Source organism: Bacillus rossius, chromosome 16 (genome assembly GCF_032445375.1).
Source record: "Bacillus rossius redtenbacheri isolate Brsri chromosome 16, Brsri_v3, whole genome shotgun sequence".
NCBI lineage: Eukaryota > Metazoa > Arthropoda > Insecta > Phasmatodea > Bacillidae > Bacillus > Bacillus rossius.
This window is the reverse complement of record NC_086343.1, coordinates 19507993-19527969: the sequence shown is the minus strand read 5'-3', so window position 1 is coordinate 19527969 and position 19977 is coordinate 19507993. Positions and strand designations below refer to the sequence as shown.

General features: G+C 40.2%; 1 protein-coding gene across 2 annotated transcripts in view; it reads left to right on the top strand.

Annotated features, from left to right (window-relative positions):
* Positions 1-4754: 4754 nt before the first annotated feature.
* Positions 4755-19977, top strand: part of LOC134539945 (neurogenic locus notch homolog protein 3-like) — a 133152-nt gene continuing 117929 nt past the window's right edge. The window contains exon 1 of one of the 2 annotated variants that reach the window (XM_063382319.1): positions 4755-4947. In XM_063382319.1, the coding sequence (XP_063238389.1) occupies positions 4899-4947 (49 nt within the window). In that variant the 5' untranslated portion in view covers positions 4755-4898. The remainder of the gene's footprint in view (positions 4948-19977) is intronic. The other variant, XM_063382320.1, reaches the window with a different exon arrangement.

The following is a 19977-nucleotide window of genomic DNA, read 5'->3' as shown; positions in this document are numbered from 1 at the left end:
GCGAATAGGAAATGAACTTGTGTTTTGTGATAAATGAAAGGCCTAACAAACACCTTTTTTGAAATGATGTCTATCAAAGCAAACATGACTGTGATTTAATTAACATTATAGTTTTATATGAGTTTGGTAATTTTTATAGTGCCAAATAGTAATGATACATTTTTTATAGCATCAACTTAATAATATTTATAAATTTGTAAGTAGATTCTTAGATGATATATTTTAGTGTATCCTGGTTAATAACATTTAGCATTTTTGTGATAGGTAATATAAATATTTTGTATCTGTTGAATGAACAGACATACAGACACATACACAAATATAGGCACTGATCATATAGTTGGTAGATGCATTTGTTTCAATGCTGATTTTATACTTGCCAATAAAGCCATGATTTTGAGAAGTATTTGTGTGTGTGTGTGTGTGTGTGTGTGTGTGTGTGTGTGTGTGTGTGTGTGTGTAGTCATGGCATGGTTTTTCGCGGTTGTTTTTATTTGTAGTTTTAAGTTATTTTCTTAAGATCGTAGGTAGCATGTTTTGGCAGTAACTTGGAGTTTGGTAAAATTTTGTGTTATGCAGCTGTGTTCAGGTGGTAACTGCGAGGGATTGGGTCGCGCTGTGGATACTACACCATGTTTTACTCGGCTATCATGTGATCGGCACGTGCTGCTGTATCAGCCCTGTTGGCGTTCGGCTGTGCTTTGCTAGCCTGGCAGCACATGTCTGGTCGAATGCAGCCTGGTGGCGGTGGTGGCGGTGGTTGCTGTGCTGGCGAAAACGGTTATTAGATGAGGAAAGTGGGCGACAGCACATTTTGCTGCCGCAACGCATCCCCCTTGAGAGGGCTATGGCCTGGCTGCACCACATATTTTGGTTCTTCTGATTTTTGCTCTTATCCTGGATGGACATGCCAGATGGGCGTCTTAAAGTTTAAGTTAAGGTCGGAGAAGAGAGTGAGAGTGGAGGACCCTCAAGAAGGCTGACAAGCTGTAGCTGTTTAAAGATAAGTATCCATCTCCCACAAAATGTAGATCATGTAATTTTTTTACCTACATTTGTAGTTGGGCCCGCCATGGCCGAAGTTGTTCTACAGTTGCGTCTTCGTGTTCGTGAATGTTGTGAATTTTATTTAATAATGGCCAGAGTCCAGATGTTAGAGTCAAACGGGAAATGCCGGGTACACCACCTGGTAGGGAAAAACAAATATTTGAAAGCTTTTCTAATACTAAATTACGAATTAAAATAGATATTAATCAGCGCTTTAAGTGATACCATGCAATAATATTTCATTTTTTTCTGTTCCCGTTACTGTTCAGATATTTAACAGAACAATATAAAAACAGGGGAAGTGTAAATGAAATGGGCCTTCACAGGGCCCTGCTAGTCGCGGGGCACCGGTAATCGCGGGAAGAAATGTGTGCATAAAGTAAATTTTCACACTTCGATAATCCACTAGAACGATAAAAATACTGTTACGAACACGAGAGACCAGACCTCGATGCCAGGTTCGGAGCTGGCTGGCGGCCCTGCACGGCCCTTGGCGTCACGAGGGAAGCCTACAACTCACGTAGTTTCAGTTCCCTGCAAGAATTTCCGAAGATTTCCGAAGTTTTGCGTTTTGGTACTAACCCCACTTCAGCCGCTAAATCAGAAGTTTCCAATGAAAACAAGCATGCTGTGACTGACCTTACCTAACCTAACCCAACCCAACCCTTCGATTTTTTTAATTTCAATTTTTGAGAGAAAATCCGAAGTTGCACGAACGTGGTAGGGAACCGAAACTAAGTGAGTTGTAGGCTTCCCGCGTCACGAGCCAGGTCACGTGCGGTCCACTAACGGAAGGCATGCCACGCGCGCCTGGCCGGATTACAAGGGTCGTCGCTACCCCCCTCCCCCCGCAGTGCTCTACGCGCAACGTCCATCCTCAGCGTTGTTATATATATATCACTGAGTGGCCTTGGGAATCCCGCAGGTCACCACGCGGAGTGGCGATGCCTTTCTCGATGATTCAGGCATCGGGTCGGCCCAGGATGACGCGATTCGTCACCGCCGCTCTCGTCGGTTCGAGACAGGCGCCTCAAGTACTTAAGCAGCGACGCCGGCCTCCGCGGGAGTTCCACGTCGAGACCCGCGATGGAGGTACCGCGAGAGTGTCGTGACAGTTCCGAGAGTTCCGAGCGAGTTTCGACAGTTTGGAGAGTTCCGCGAGTGAAGGGAAGTGCATCATCGGCGAAGAGGGTGAGAGACCCCCTGAGAGTGGCACGACGCGGAGTTCTACTGAATCGTGAGAGTGCGGCGACCGAGTGGCGTGAGCCTGTGTGTGTGTGTGGACAGGCGCGAGGCAAGGGGCGATCCACTGTCGAGCCTAGTTCCAGTGAGGAGAGCGAACTGCGGAACTGACAGACATTGAGTGATTTAAGAATAAACATTTTTAAGTGCCAGCAACTTGTGATCGAACATTTTGAAGTACAAATATTTATTATTAATGTAAACATTATTAATTAATAAAACTCTAATAAACCTTAATTGGACTATCCCTTACGAACCCAGATCGCCAAACATAGTTCGCAACAATACATATGTTACGGCGATGACTCCTCAGAGCATATTGAAACGTAGATATCTCAAGAATGGGGCTCTCGATGTCAGAGTGAGAGAAAAAAGATAATGAATGAATTAGAGAATCAGTGTTGAAATTTTATCATACAACCTTGGATAATATTAAGTTAACTCGGGTAAAGCTAGATTTACTTCTTCTTCTAGAATTATCCGTAACATACAGGATATATTCAAAAATTGACTTGAATGATAAAACAATACTATAAAGTACACACTGATGAATCGCAATTTTAACACAACTGGCATTAAAAAAACCTGTAAGAGCTTACAGTTATCTGATTGTCTAATTTATTCTTTGTTTTCTTTTCTCTCTCTCTCTCTTTCTTTCTCTCTAGCATCGAGTGCCACCTTTCCTGTGATTTCCACTTTTCAATACGCTCCGATCAGTCACCGCATACACATAAGCAGGACTCACGATGATTCGTCCTTTCCGTCCGTCACCCATCCGTCCATCAATCACGTGACCTGCAGCCAATCAGATGACCCGGAAAATTCAATCCGCCCGTCCGTAAAAACATTAACAAGATTAAACCACCAAAGGACGGACGGATAAAGTTACATCAAAAATTGTCTGAAAGGCATTGCCTTTTATTTGAAAAGTTTTTTTTTTAGTTTGATTATTTGTTTAGCTGTTTCCAGACGATGTTTAAAACTTGCGTTTGAATACGTTTTGTTTGATATTTGAAAAAAAAAAAAAAAAAAAAAAACATTGACTGTGTAATTAATATCTACCGTATGGTAGCTCGAAATAAATAAATAAATAAATAAATAAAATAATTATTAGAACAAAAAAGTCATAGTCGAATTATTCATAACTTAAAAAAAAAAAAAAAAACATGATCATCAAACTAATAAACGCTCTACAAAAATCTTTTTTCTCGAAAACTTAAGTTTTCTTGCCAGTTGTGAATCGCTCGGCTTGTTGACGGACAAATAGTTGACGGACGGATGACGGACGGACGCTACGGATCATTGTTGAGTCCACCTTAACCCTGCCGGCTGTGAATAAGTGTCACTTGAAAATAATACAAATTTTGACGTGACAACGTCTAATAAATCGATGAACGCCGGCTGCACGCACGAAAAAGTGTCCCGTTACGCAAATTGTTCCGTTACGCTGTGTCCCGTTTTACGCTCATTGTACGCTTGCGCCGCATCTATCTCTCTTCCACTCGATTGGCCTATGCGTCCGAGGAGAAGAAAGACAGCGGCAGCACACAACTTACATCTACACGTGAACTGTTTCGTCGACTGTTTATAAAGTGAAGTGAAAAGTTAATGTGATTTTCATTGCTTATTACAACAACAATTTCGGCAATAAAGGTTAATTATTCTTGCATTTTAAAAATCTGATTACTAGTATAATTTCAAGTATTTATTCTTTTATTATTAAAATAAAAATGATTCAATTTTATTCATAAAAGTATGCAATCATTTCATCATTGTTTTGTTATGATGTCGTCACGTTAAAGTATCGTCCGTCAACCGACTTTACAGACAACCAATTTTTTTTTTTTTTTTTTTCACGTGATGACCTTTATCCTGTAAACACCAAGCGCAGAAGCCCGAACTCTCTCTACGCGAACATCCACTCTATGATACCCGCGCGACGGCCAGCGCCAGTTTCCAGCCGTCCGCGACTGTACCGCCGCGCGCCGGCGCCGGCGTGTGGGCGGGCCGCCCCCGGGGGCGAGTGGAAAGGCGCGAAGCCGCGTGCAATGCCACACACACACACACACACACACACACACACGCACGCACGCGCGCGTTGTTAGTAAACAAGCCTCGAGAGAATGGCGTCAGCAACCAGAGCTTCACGTAGGGGAAGGGGGTGGGCGAGGGTCCGGAGGTGGAGAGATGTCACTCGTTCATCTCGTTGACTGGCGCCTCGTTTTGAAAATGGAGAAGGGGAGGGGGGAGTGTAGAGGTTCCGTACCTTTTTTCCGGCACATCCAATAGTTATGGTACAAACACCATAATTATGGCACGCAAGTGTGTAAATATCGTACACACGCGAGGATTTGAGGAGAAATTATCGTACGTGACGTGTGTGCCACGCGGAAATTATGGTACGTCCTCCCAGCAGTCCCAGGAGAATGGAAAGTGAAGGGGGGGGGGGGGGTGTCTCCGGCCGGGAGCCAAGGCGGCGGTGGGAAGGCGGGAAAAAAGGTGTCTGCGGAAGAGGTTGTTTCGTTCACGAGCTGGTCCAGTCGGCCTCTGGACGCCGCAGAGACGGCGCCTGTGCGAGCGGGGAGCCAGCCGTCTTTGGGGAAGGAAACATGCGGCGGTTCCGGACTTGCGTGTTCCTGCTGTTCTTCGCGGTCTCAGGTAGGTGAGCCTCTTCAACCGCCGTCGCACTGAGGACTCGAACATTCGCGGGGAAAAAAAAAAAAAAAAAAAAAAGACCGCTCATTAGACTACAATGAGAGACCTGCATAATTCGCGGATTCATTCGGTGATAGGCTAGAATTCAAACACATATACCTCTTAGATAATTTTGCTATTGGCTTACTGTTCATCTGGACGAATCTGAACCAGTTATAAACCCTCAACCAAAGAAGGATCGAATCACAGACAAACCAGCTGAGACGACATACAAGTCGGCAGCCAATGAACTTGCGTTATTTGTCCGAGTGTACAGGGGTATGTGCAGTCTATCCTGAAGGCCATCGAAACCGCGAATTTTGCAGGTCTCTACCAATGAGGTATGCCCGCGCTAGCGATCGTTTCCCTGTGACCGCCGTTCGCGTGCAAGAGAAGACATTGCTTCTATTCGGCCTGGGCCGTTCAGGACACTTGTGGATGGCTGCGATAGGTGTGCTGAAAGTAGACAATGTACTTGAAAATAAAACTCCGGCCAAACCGAGAAACAAAGTCAAAGCTACGAAGTTCTAACACACAGCTTGTATGGAAATCTTTACACAAAAAAAAAAAATCAAAGCTTACAGGGAAAAATAATAATTTAAGCATTTTAACTCAAAATTGAAGATACTAAAATCAAAACGTAAGACAGTATTTCTTCCAAGCATCCATACAAGTCAACAATTAAATGACTAACGGTTATGCTACTTTTTCATGGAAAATAAAATATAGCGGTCATGAAATAATTAATCATTGGACAGGTCAAATGTAAAAAAAAAAAAACATCAAGAAAAGAAGTTTTTGATACACCGGTATCGAATGGGAGGTAACTGTAAGAATTAATTTTTAATAGGATCTGTTTTCTGGGGTGTGGATTACGAGGAGTTGGGGGGTTGGGGCAACGACGTTGACTGCTTTTCACATGGACAGCTGTACGTAACCCGTTAACGCGTGACTTCCAAACAAAATCTGTCAGTGTTGTTTCATGAGAAAAAAAGCTGTAAATATTGTTTTCAAAGTAGTTATTTAGTTATGGGTAGTTCGTGTTAGCGGATATATAATTTTTGAAAACACTGGGGACACTTACGAGGACATGATGCTTATAAGTACTTGTATATTAAATATGAATGACGTCACATGGCCGATCGCTTTGTGCGAAGTCGGGGAGGATCGCTAGTAAACAATACATCAGTGATAGGCTAGAATTCTAACACATATACCTCTTAGATAATTTTGCTATTGGCTTACTGTTCATCTGGATGAATCTCAACCAGTTATAAACCCTCAACCAAAGAAGGATCGAATCACAGACAAACCAGCTGAGACAACTTACAAGTCGGCAGCCAATGAAATTGCGTTATTTGCCCGAGTGTACAGGGGTATGTGCAGTCTATCCTGAAGGCCATCGAAACCGCGAAATTTGCAGGTCTCTATACATCACTAGGAGCGGAAAAAACCTGAATGCCTATTAGATTGCAACAAGGTATACCCGCACCACCTGTTTATTCCTTGTGATTGGCTGCCGTCTGCGAGATAAGTCGTTCCCTTATTTGACCGAGCCACTCAGGACGCGTTTGCTTCCGCGCTTAATTACTGTGATTAGTGTTGTAACAATCGACACGTACCTGAAATAAACTCACCCAATCACGAAACACAAGACGATGCTACAGTGTTTTAACTTTCATCTAGTCTGGGAATCTTTTCGCGAAATATGCATGGCTCTATACATCACACATGAAATACTGGATAGCTTTGAGGCGACAGTCACATCCGAATACTAGCCTAATAGATAGAGACTTGTAAAATTCGCGATTTCAAATCCCTAAAGGATAAACTCCATGATCCTCTATGCACTCGTGCAAATTACATCTGCTGATTGATTACCGACTCGTAACACCTGTTGACTGGAATGATCGTGATTTGCTAATTCTTCTGTTAATGATTTTTCATTGGCCCAGAGTTCTTCAGATAAACTGTGGCCCAATCACTGAAGCAAAATAATGTCAAAAGTATTTGGACTCTATCCTATCGCTAAATGAATCCGCGAATTTTACAGGTCTCTACTAATGGATCCCTTAGCTAAGGATTGAAAGTGCATCGCAATTGATGCAGCCGTCTTTCCTTTGCTTCCAAATTATCACAAGGAATGCATCGGCATCCCTACGTGCGTCCACTAAACCCGAGGTTTCTAGAGATGTGACACTCTCATCCACTGATGCGTCCCTACGTCCATTAGCTTCGGAACCGTGTTTTATTTTGTTTGTGTAAAATATTACTTTAGTTTTTTTTGGCATGAGATTTGTTTAAAACTTTATGAGCACAAGCGATGACTCGAATAGAGACAAATAAAAACGTTATTAAAAAAATTACAGAAGGGCGAAGTTAAACGTAGGTGACCAAATGCAATGCTGTATTTTAATTCAACACACGAATTCCACTTCTTTTATTTGTGCAACTAGGAGATAAAAAATATTTGAAATAAAACATACAAAAAATTTCATCGTTGGAATTTTGAAGGGAAAAAAATTGTACATTTCTGTGAGACACCAAACAGGCTAATGCTACTAATAGTAAAAATACTAATAGTAAAAATACTTTTATCTTAAGTATTATTTTTTGTAAAATTTTTCGTCTATAGTAGCTTTAAAATAAGCCTATCGCTACTGGTTACTGTAGTAGTCGATCTTCCTAATAAGATGTTGTATGTGGAGGGTGTGAGAAGTAAAAAAACAAAGTGGGGGGGGGGGGGATGGAAGGAGCACCTCTACAAAACCCGCCATCCGGCAGAAACGTCCTCAATGTACCGGAAGCACCGGAAGTATGCATCCACGCCGGGAATCGAACCCCGGACGTTCTTTGCCCGGAGGCGAGACACGACCGCCACACCACCATGGCTTGGGAGACCTAAGATGCACATAAAGTTCTGCCATTCCCGATTACACCCGAACAATTCACCTTCGGCCAACTTCGGGATTTGTTTTATTTTTGCGCAGGAAAAATGAATTCAAATATTAAAAGTGGTCGCGTTAGGTTAACTACATTAAAACACTTTAAAACACTGTGAACGGTTAGTTAGGTTAGTATAGCTACATTAAAATAAACAGAGAAATATAAATGTATATAAATAAACCCGAGGTTGGCCGAAGGTGAATTGTTCGGGTGTAATCGGGAATGGCAGAACTTTATATGCATCTTAGGCTTCCCCCGTAGTTTCGCCGAGGCCTGATTACCTTTGCGATGGGAATTGTCGATGAAATAATAAAGGGCGTAAATCCTGGGCCCCTAAAATTAAAATAAATTGCACGTGAGCAAGTGTTTCCTGTACTCGCCAGAGATGTGCGACATCTATAACCTCGATGTTCTCATGTTGCAAAATGTACTTACAAATACGTAACCCGGACACATAATTTAACGTAGAATTCTTTCAAAATAATGCCGAGCGTGATAAATTGTGTTTTCAACTACATTCCTTGACGTTAATCACGCGTTGTTTCCGCACCCGCCGCTAGAATTCGCTGACGTAACAGCCACGCGAGCTATTGAATCATTTGATTGGCAGACCGAAATTTTAAACTACGTAATGAAATGGCTCCGATAAAAGAAAAAAAAACTAGAAAAAAGACTAATTCCAGGGTTAGGACCTTATTTCCGAAAGGAATTTTATTGAAATACTGCCCACATTATTAATATTAATTATACCATTAATACTATAAATATTTTCCTTTCGTCTTTGTGAACTACATACTTTGGTTTGCGCCATCCGATACAGACGGCAGCATCGTAGTTTCTGTTCCAGGCGACTTCGGTTCCATTCGCGAAATTACTTCTACCAAATACCGTACATATGACCGAGAGCTAAGATGTTACTGATAAAAAAAAGAAACGAATTCGTGTAGTAATTTAATTTTTGTTCTATAAGGAATTTGGAGGGAGGGGAGAATATAAATTAACTCTTTTATAACAACGTTTACAAGAAAATCTTAAATTAAATTTCGACGTTGGTTTTGCTAATTCAGTTTAAAAAAAATTATTTTCTTACTTAAATTCGGATAAATTACGTTAACTTTATGTAATTAATAGGGTGTGAAATGACTGACATATAGAGACCTGAAAAATTCGCGGATTCGTTTCGTGTTTTGCTAAAATTCAAATAATTATACCTTAGTGCTGCTTCTGCCATTGGTTCACTGTTAATCTGGAGGACTGAGGGCCAATTAGAGACCCTCACTCATAGAAGTGTCGAATCACAGGCCACCCAGTCGAGACGACTCACAGTCAGCATCCAATGAACAGTTGGCATTTGCCCGAGTGTGCAGATGATATTGGAGTCTATCCTGAAGGTCATTGAACCTGCGAATATTTCGGGTCTCTACTGACATATGCGTCAGTAATATTTAAGTGCCGGCGAAGGGTCTAGGAGTTAACCCTGAGTGGAGGCCATAGTAACTGTAAAACATAAATGTTATCAACAATAGCGCCTAAACTATGTCTTAAGGAAAACTTTTTTGTAAATATTAAAAAGTTCTCAGCTAATCACATGCATGTGGGTAGAGATAGCAAAATATCGCGGATTAATTTCGCGATAGGCTAAAACTCAAGGTACACACACGTGAATTTAACATTGCTTTTGCTATACAGGCTCACTGTCATCTGGACGACTCTTCGCCAATGGGTAGAGACCCGGAAATTTCGCGGATTAGTCTGGCCTCAGGGTAGAATTCAAAGTCATGGGTGTGCTCAACCCACGTTTTTCTTTCCCATCGGTCGATTTCTTAGCGAAAAAAAAAAATTAGTTGTCTGTAAAAAGTCGGTTTACGGACGATAGTTTAACGTGACGTCATATCAAAACATTGCTGAAATGATTGCATACTTTTATGAATAAAATTGAATAATTTTTATTGAGTTATCACTATTTTGTATGGATACAAAGGAGTGAAATGAAATCTACAATTTAATTGATAAATTTACTTTTATTTGCACTCATTAATTCAAATATGTTTATTACTTTAACGAAGAGATTATTTTAACTATAACTTTTATACATGTTTGCTATTTAACTTCTTCCAATCTGTTTTATTCTGTTAAGGATAGGACGATGATAGGAAAAGTAGGAAACGAATGGGAGTGTTTCAAGTTTAATGTGCCTCGAAAAAGTCAAATCGATGGTTGTTCCAATCGAGTGGAAGAGAGATAGATGCGGCGCAAGCGTACAATGAGCGTAATGGGACACTTTTTCGTGCGTGCAGCCGGCGTTCATCGATTTATTAGACGTTGTCACGTCAAAAATTCTGTACTTTTACAAAAGATTATTATGTAAACCAGTTGCCAAGAAATTGTTCGCTTTACTACAAGAAATATATTGTAACTTTGTACAACACATGTCTATGTTTATTTTTGCATAAATGAAATACGTTTGTCGATATAATACTGAGTACTTATTTCTTAAGAAAATTGGCACATAACTTAATAATTTAATTCTATCAAACATATTTTTTTAAACCACGAGAAAGATAATAGAATATTCAATAATCAGTTGTTTTATTATGTTTATTAATGAGCGTAGTTAATACTGGAAAGCTATTCAGGGTAAGGTTTAAAAATAACTTTAAACTATTGGAGGTACTGGGACAACACAAAACATAAATGCTTGAATGTACGCATTTAGAAAAATCTGTAATGTTTCATGAATATTTCTGTTCAATTTGCAAAGAAAAAAATAAATAAATATTTTACAGCGTACTTGAGAAAGCGAAAATTTGGACGCTAAACAGCTCTGACCTGCAGCTCTTATCAGGAATGGCATCACGTCTATTTCCGCGCGGTGTTTTATGGTGCACGTTCGTGTGGAAGAACCGGCATTTGGCTTCGAAGAGTTGGCTTGGCACCGAACCAAACTATACCGGTTTTGGTCTCACTTCTAGCGCTGTTCGAAAAAGCACATTCTACAAGGATTCTCTGCTAACATCTAAGTGTTTCTACACATTGTGCGTGTGTATGATCTTTTATCTGACAAAGTAATAGTGATGGACACAGGAATTTTTTTTTCTGTGCGGTTGTGTGTATTGGGGGGGTTAAAAAACTTTGAACAAGAGTTAAAAAAAAAACCTTTCAATAACATAGACACTAACACACTGGCATAAGGACCTACAGAAATAGTCGTAGAAGACGTGGGTTTTCACAAAGTTCAAATTGCAGGTATGCTAACAGCTCAGCTCACCTTGGATCATCCACAAATAGCATACTGCCTTCACTTAGATTTTGCAAATTTTCTCAACTACGCAGTGGTGAAGGGAGGGGGGGAAAGAGGAAGATATACATTCCTATCCCTTCATGCGACCGCTACTGCACACGATACAGGCTAAAATGTATTTTCACTATTTGTTCGAATGGCATTTTAATTTAGCTCAAGGGTATAAAAAAAATGATTATTTGCAAAAATAAAAAAAGTTTTGTGCCAAGCTAGTGAGCAATTTGTTGTAATAAATATATTTTCACTTGACGTTGTTATACACGGGAAATCCCGAACGGTAAGTGTTGCAGTGTATGTTTCCTTATTAACAGAGTAAAGTCCGGAACGAGCTTGTTTAACCGACGAGAGCCATTTTTGTACATTGAACAGAAGTATTCGTATAAAATTACAGATATCTGTAAATTGGCACATTTACATTGAAGCAACTGTTATCTCTACAAAATAGTGTTCGCAGTAATAATGTATTCGGAATATCACCCGTATATTTGTGCTTTTGTGTTGTCCCAGCGCCTCCAATAGCTAAAAGTTATTTGTAAACCGTTCACTGAATAGCTTTCCAGTATTAACTGTGCACATCAATAAACATGATAAAACAAAATGAAGTCCAGTTATTAAATATTCAACTATCTTTACGTGGTTTGAAAAAAAAATATGCTTGAATAAAACATCAATTAAAATATTAAATTATGTGAAATTTTCTTAGAAAGAAATACTCAGTATTATCCCTAAAAACGTTTCCCATACATGAAAAAATAACCATAGCCATGTGTTGCAAAAAGTTACAATATATTTCTTGCAGTGTTACAAATCATTTGTTGGCAACTGTTTTCCAAAGGGATCTTTTGTGAAAGCACAGACAATTTTTTCTTCTTCTGAGCAGTAAGAATAGACCACGCGCAAACGCAAATTGTGTGTATTGTAAGTGTAGTTGCTTGGTTTTTGGGTTCTAGCCAATCCTAAGGCGAAGACTTCGCCGACGTTTCGGTCGAACTTGCAGTCGCCATCTTCAGGGGTAGCATTCACCTACTTCGACACGCTTATAACCCAACAAGCCGAGGAACTTCAGACAATGGCCGCAAAAGCCTGTGATCTTTATTGGCTGCATTAAAGCCTATTAAAACAGTGGAAATTTTCATAATTATTATTATTAGCATTTACCGGCTGCATACTTGTGGGACGTCTCATCCCGTAGAGACCCGACAAATTCGCGGGTTCAATGACCTCCAGGATAGACTCCAATATCCTCTACACACTCGGGCAAATGCCAACTGTTCATTGGCTGCTGACTTGTGAGTCGTCTCGACTGGGTGGCCTGTGATTCGACACTTCTATGAGTGAGGGTCTCAAATTGGCCCTCTGTCCTCCAGATTAACAGTGAACCAATGACAGAAGCAGCACTAAGGTATAATTATTTGAATTTTAGCATAACACGAAATGAACCCGCGAATTTCTCGGGTCTCATCCGGCACAAAGTTCTCCGGATAAAATGTGGAGCGATATCAGAAGCGGTAGGTACATAGATACACTCATCAGAACCCTCAACCGCGGGGTTGTATTCTTGCATAGTGAACCGTTTCCTCTGCTGGTGTTGTAAAGTGAGTGCTGTGATACTGGTGACATCACGTCTACTGTCAGATAAGCCGAGGAGGTGATTGCAAACACGCGCGGGGTGCCAACGAGCGCGCTAGTTTTGATCGAATGCAAATGGTGCGGGAAGATGTTTGACCTTCAATGGAATAGTTGCATCAGTATGCCGCCTTACGTATCGAGTACGACCTTACTGACTTAATTTTTTTTTTACATACGCCATTGATGGTTATTTACACTACACGTCACAAGAAACCTCAGCAACAGACAAAATAAAACGAATATTAAAGCACACGGAAAGCCAAAATCAGTCGCAAAAAAAAATTGAGAACAACATAGACAGCCCAGAAAATTCCGTGGAAGTAATTTTGCAGCACATACGGACACAGAAGGCTAACAACGACGAGACGGTTTCAACAAGAATAGTAAATTAAGAAGAAATAAATAGCTTGTGCAACACAGTGAACCAAACTATGATGATGATGATGATGATGATGATGATGATGATGATGATGATGATCATATAATGTCGACAACATAAATACGCACATACGAACACAGTCGACTTGAAGACAACGGTTGCGACGTTTCGGGGACTGAATATGTGTAACATGCGTAACATGCATTTGAAAAGTAGTAAGGGAGAGAGAGAGAGAGAGAGAGAGAGAGAGAGAGAAAGAGAGAGATAGAGAGAGAGAGATAGAGAGAGAGAGAGAGTGAGTGTGTGTGTGTGTGCAATATTTAGCATATTAATACCTGAAGTCAAAAAAAAGAGAACTATTCCTCACCTCCTTTCCTATCTGAAAGGCAAAACAGTTAAGTCTAAATACAGTTTCTTGCTGATGCCAATGAACAAGTTTAATTCCCCGAATGTACAAAAGAATGCGTTGTCTATCCTGAAGGTAATCGATACCGCGCATTTTTTCAGTCCCCACTTATCAGAATCTAGTTAACACAACAGTAAAAAATAATTTTTTTTTTCCATGAGAACATAACCACAGCGACACACAACAATTAAAAATCAACTATTTACATTAGAAAAGAAATCGATGAATATAATAGATTTTGCACAACTTATATAGTGACTTATTACGAGTGTTGTACCGACTGCACAATTAGCAGAAGTAAAATATGTAAGCACATTGTTTATTATGTGCACGAAACTAGTTATCACAATTCCCCTTGTGCATTAAAAACCACTTCATAACTCGCCACGTTATCTTATGTTCGCGATTCATCACCGGCAACGATGTCAAAAAAAAAAAACCAAACATCATGTTTGGGCTACTAACGACTTCGGCTTAGATCCCTTTTACTTAGTTTATTTTGGTAGTTTTAGCTTTCGAGAAATTAGTGCTGCTGTAGTAGGTAGTGTGATCACGAGGGGAAAAAAATGAGTGGGTCTATTTACGCGATAAAAAGTACAATAGCGCATGTACGGAAGAAAATGAATTCGCAGATAAATTTTTAGATGTGTCACAACTTAGATATCGGTATACGACATTTGGTGGGAGTAATTTCGTGAATGCGACGGAAGTCAAGGAACGGAAATGTGTAACCACGGTGCTGCCATCTGTGGCGGATGGCGCGAACCAAAATTCATAAAGCCAAAGGTAAACTTCATAGTATCAACTTTTTAATGAATTTGAACAAGATGGGCTGTAACTTATTAAAAAATAATTACTTGTCGAAAATCGGGTCTAAAGATTGTGTATTTTTTCAAGCTTTTTTTTTTTCGCTTTTATCGGAGCCGTTTCTTTATAAATTTAAAATTTTCGGTCAGCAAATGAAATGATTCGGCAGTCGACGTAGCTGCTCCGGCAGCGAATTTCAGCGGCGAGAGCGGAAACTACTTGCGATTCGTGTCAAGAAATTCAGTTGGTAGCACAGTTTTCGTATACTTATCACGATCGGCATTATTTTAAATAATTCTGAGTTACATTTCGTGTCAGGGTTTCGTGTTATAAGTATAGTTGGAACATGAGAACACGCGATTTGGCTCGTTACCAAGGTTGAATGAAACATGAATTAAAATATAAAAAAAATATTATGCCCCAATTTTTGCAAGATATACTTTGTGTTATAACCATGTGTTGTACAAAGTCACAATACATTTCTTGTAGTATTACAAACTATTTCTTCTTTTTTGTAAAAGAACAGAAAACTTTTTTTCTGTGCGTGAAATGGGTCTCGGGTTCATTTCAAGGTTAGGTAACTGCAAGACTCGTTATTTATTTTTATTAATTTTGGTTTTCTCTGTTCGTAAAGTTTTTAACAAGAGAAAATACTAGGCACAATTTTGTCATCACATGCACACCAATGAAACATCCAATTTATAGCAACAAGTGTCCCGTTTCAATTGGCAAAAATAAAATCCAATAAACACGCCGGCTGCACACCCTGTTCACTTCAGTGGACGAAAAGGAGTGGGAAGTTTTTTTTTTTGGCTTCGACTTCGTTTTCACTCCCCGAACAAGAATTTGTTCGAGTATGCATGATTCCTCGAAATAGACGATCTTGAACCTTGATAGCAAGACTATTTAAAACTTTTTTTTTTGATTCGCGGCCAGCGAGATTCATCGTTCCTCTTTTTTTTTAACCCCTTCCTTTACCCTCTTTTCCTTTTCTTACACACCACCTCGTTTCTCTCTCCCTTTCTTCTTTTATTTTGGCAGCTGTTGTTTCGTGTCTGTTGTCGGTTAGTTCCATCCACAGCAGACGTAGCTGATTTGGAGACTGAGCTAACAAGACGTCGGTGGTCGAGTCCAGCTCGCCCCAATAAATTCTTATTTCGCGACGTTTAAGTAGCGACGGTTACGCGGGGGAAAAAAAGAAAAGAGAAGCCGAAAGAAGGCATCCAAGCGATAACTCTCATTATACTCACTTTAACAAGTCGTATATGCGGTAGAATGCATCCCGCTCCTTAAAAAAAAAAAAACCTCCCGGAACAATTAACCCCTTACTAACAATCTGAACTGGCATTTCCATCAATTTAAATGAAGTTTGGTAAAAACCTCAGTTATACTGAGCGTGTTTACTAGATGTCTGCCTGCAGTTATACCAAACAACATAACTCAACTTTCACCAGAAAAAGAATGATAAGAAAAAAAAGAATAATCCCTAATTATCAAATAATAAATCAAACGGATTGTATATCTCCAACAGTTAAACCAGGAGAAACATAAAAAAAATAATTAAATAAGAAATTATAATATAATCAACAGAAAAAATATCAAAAATTAAATATTCAGAATAAACCCCTGATAAAAAAAGGAAACCAACATAAATAAGGGTTGCAATAAAAAAATAACACAAAAAGTCAAAGGTGTTTGATTAAAAAAAATTACCCAAATAAAGAATATCTTGACAATCCTTAAATGCATGAATAATAACCCCAGAACATACGAATAATAAAGGTTTAAATAATGCACGTGTCAATAAGCGAATAAACCTGAACGCCTACTAGATTGCAACAAGGTACACCCGCACCAGAGGTTTCTTCCTTGTGATTGGCGGCCGTCTGCGAGAGAAGTCTTTGCCTTGTTTGACGCAGCCACTCAGGACGCGTTTGCTTCCGCGCTTAATTACTGTGATTGGTGTTGTAACAATCTATATGCGCCTGAAAGAAACTCACCCGATCACGAAACACAGACGACGCTACAGTGTTTTAACTTTCATCTAGTCTGGGAATTTTTTTCGCGAAATATGCATGGCCCCAATGATTGATTTTGTACACGCAAAGTTGAGTCCTTCGTGGAGTGAAATGAATCCGCGAAATAACGGTGGTTCTGAATACAGCGTCTCTCATCATTAGAGACCGGAAAAATTCGCGGGTTCAATGACCTTCATGATTGACTCCAATATCCTCTACACACTCGGGCAAATGCCAACTGTTCATTGGCTGCTGACTTGTGAGTCGTCTCGACTGGGTGGCCTGTGATTCGACACTTCTATGAGTGAGGGTCTCTAATTGGCCCTCATTACTCCAGATTAGCAGTGAACCAATGGCAGAAGCAGCACTAAGGTATATTTATTTGAATTTTAGCATAATGCGAAATGAATCCGCGAATTTTTCAGGTCTCTACTCATCATTAGTTTGCAGCGTGTATCCAAGTGAAAATCTACTCGCTCTTTTTCAAAGCACGATTTCTGCCATTAGCACTGTCCTTGTTTTTGGTGAGCTCTGTTGTCAGATATTGCCACAGACAACAAAAAGTTTAAGACCCAACTTTATAACGTGTTGATAAATTTTTTAAAAGAATCCGAAATTTTGTATTTTGTAAACGTATTCTTCCACTTTCTACAACTTATAGTTTCACTCTATACGGCCTCACACGTCGTGTTTTTTTATTTTTAATGTGGAAACATCTTAACTCTAGGTACACGACATTTGGTAGTATTAATATCGTGATTGGAACGGAAGTTACATGGAACGGAAATGTGTAACCACGGTGCTGCCGTCTGTGGCTGTTGGTGCGAACCAAAGTTCACAAAGACAAAGAGAAACTTTATAGTATTAACTGTTTAATAAATTTTAACAAGATGGGAAGTATTTGAAATTAAAGTTTTTTTTCTTTTCGAAAATCAGACCCAAAGCCGGTTAATTTTTTTTTATTTTTCAAGTCTTTTTTTATTACATCGGAGCTGTTTCATTATATAGTTTAAAAATATCGTTCTGCTAATAAAAACATTACTCCGGCAGCGAATTCTAGCGGCGGTGTGATTGCCGTTAAGAAATGTGCCTACCTCAAGGTGGTAACGCGCCTTTTACAAACCGCTCAACATTTATTGAAAGCGTCTGATTACGAAAAGCATTTTAAGAGCCATCGTTAGAGACCTGTAAAATTCGCGGATTCATTTCGCGACAGGATAGAGTCCAAATACTTTTGACATTATTTTGCTTCAGTGATTGGGCCACAGTTGATCTGAAGGACTCTGGGCCAATGAAAAATCTTTAACAGAATAATTAGCGAATCACGATAATTCCAGTCAAGAAGTGTTACGAGTCGGTAACCAATCAGCAGATGTAATTTGCACGAGTGCATAGAGGATCATGGAGTCTATCCTTAAGGGATTTAAAATCGCGAAATTTATAGGTATCTAGCCATCGTCCGTGTTTGTACCAGTTCCGTTCCACGATTTCGTCTATGACGCGTACTTTAAGGATAGTGGAAAAGGCTAAAACCCGCGTTTTCACAGTGTTTTAAGTGGTATAGGGACGTGCAGGGAGACGTATCTCTCATATTCCACAATTGAAACACAGCGTCACCGCTTAAAGTCCCAAGAGAGAGGCGCGTTACCGACGTGTGGCGCCCGGCGCGTAGAGGCGAAGGTGCGTTTGACGTGCGAGTCAGTGTAGCCCTTAAGGGGCCCGCCTACCTAGGCACACATACGGTGTGCAGAGCTTCAGGAAAAACAACGCGATTTCAAAACTACTCAAGATATCCGAGTGGGGCCTATTTACGAATAGCATTTAAGAGTTCGCTGAGGACCGAAAAGTACTTTTAATTACGGATTAAGTTTTTAAACTGTATTTTTAGAAGCGTTAAAATGCCTAAAACGCGTGTTTTCAGAGTAATTTTTAGGCATAAAACAATCAGTACAGATTCTTGAAAGCACTTGAGGGGCTTGCATAACACCTTTATCTTCATTTCTCGGCCATATAATGTTACGGTCACCGCTCATATTTCACAGTTGTCCTGTGACGACGAGAAGACTGCGCGCCAGTCCAGAGGCGGCACCGCGCTAGAAGCACCAGCGAGCGTCGCGCTTATCATCCCGCCTCACCAACACTCACACACACCCCTGCGACCCAGCGCTCTCAGGGCTCATGCGCCCACGAGCTGCAGATGGTCTGACGTCACGTCAAGCATGACGTTAATAATAAGAAAATTGTGCTCCGCCACATAAAATGGGAGATTTCGAAGGGCGTGGAGGAACGAGGAAGGAAGCAAAATAAAAATAATAAAAATAAGAGTGAAATAATCAATTCTTCCGGAAATAATTTTTTTGTAGTGAGTGGTTGGGGGGGGGGGGGAAGGATACGCGCACGCGGAGCGCGACAAAATGGCGCCGTCGCCCTCATTTGCGGGCAGTGGCAGGAAGTGCCCGAGGGGAAGAAGGGGGGAAAAAGGGGGTCGGCATTGTTTCCACGCAGCCTCGGCGGCGGACCGTGGCGCAAGACAGCGCTCGCGTGCCGTATCTTGGCCGCGCGCAGATACCGGCGGCGCGAGCCGTCCTGCGCCCAGCTGGCTGATAAGGCGCGTTGCTCACGCTCAGGGGGTTTGCCACGCACTCTACTGGCGCGAGCCTGAATCAGATAGCCGACTTCGGCTGCAGGATCAGCACGACTAAAAATAAGTTAAAGTGCTTCCCAAGGTTAGTACACGTCTTTGATGCTAGGGCTGAAGAACAATTTTTTTTTATGAATAATAGACAGAGACCTGAAAAATTCGCGGATTCATTTCGCGATAGGCTAGAATCCAAACACGTTTGCCTATTTCCTGCTTCAGTGATTGGGTCACGCTTTATCTGAAGGACCCTGAGCCAATGAAAAACCTTCAACAAAAGAGGTACCAAATCACAAACATCCCGGTTCACGAATCAGTAGTCAATGAGCAGATGTAATTTTCCCGGGTGTATAGAGGATTATAAAGTCTAACCTATAGGTCATTGAAATAGAGAATTTTTCCGGTCTCTAATAATAGAGAAAGTATTTAATACAGAACATTGAAGGTCTGGATTATCTTTAATTGAATGGTTATATTCTATTTGTGAAGGAAAAGTTTAAGTTCTGTGCGCATACAAAAATATTTCTTGTAACTTTATACAACACAAGGAAATGGTTATTTTTGCTTATATGAAATACGTTTTTCGAGATAATACTGAGTATTTCTTACGAAAATGGACTTGTAACTTTATATTTTAGTCGATATTTCATTCAAGCATAATAGATTTAAACCATGGAAAATACAATCGCAATATTAAATAATTGATTTTGATTTCGTTTTATCATAAGCCAACTTATAAATGTGTACAGTTAATACCGGTAAGCAATTCAGAAAAATGTTTAGAAATAATTTTAACTATTGGAGGTACTGGGACAATAAAACTTATAAATTTCCGGGTGAGAATCCGAACCCAGTATTACTACGAACACT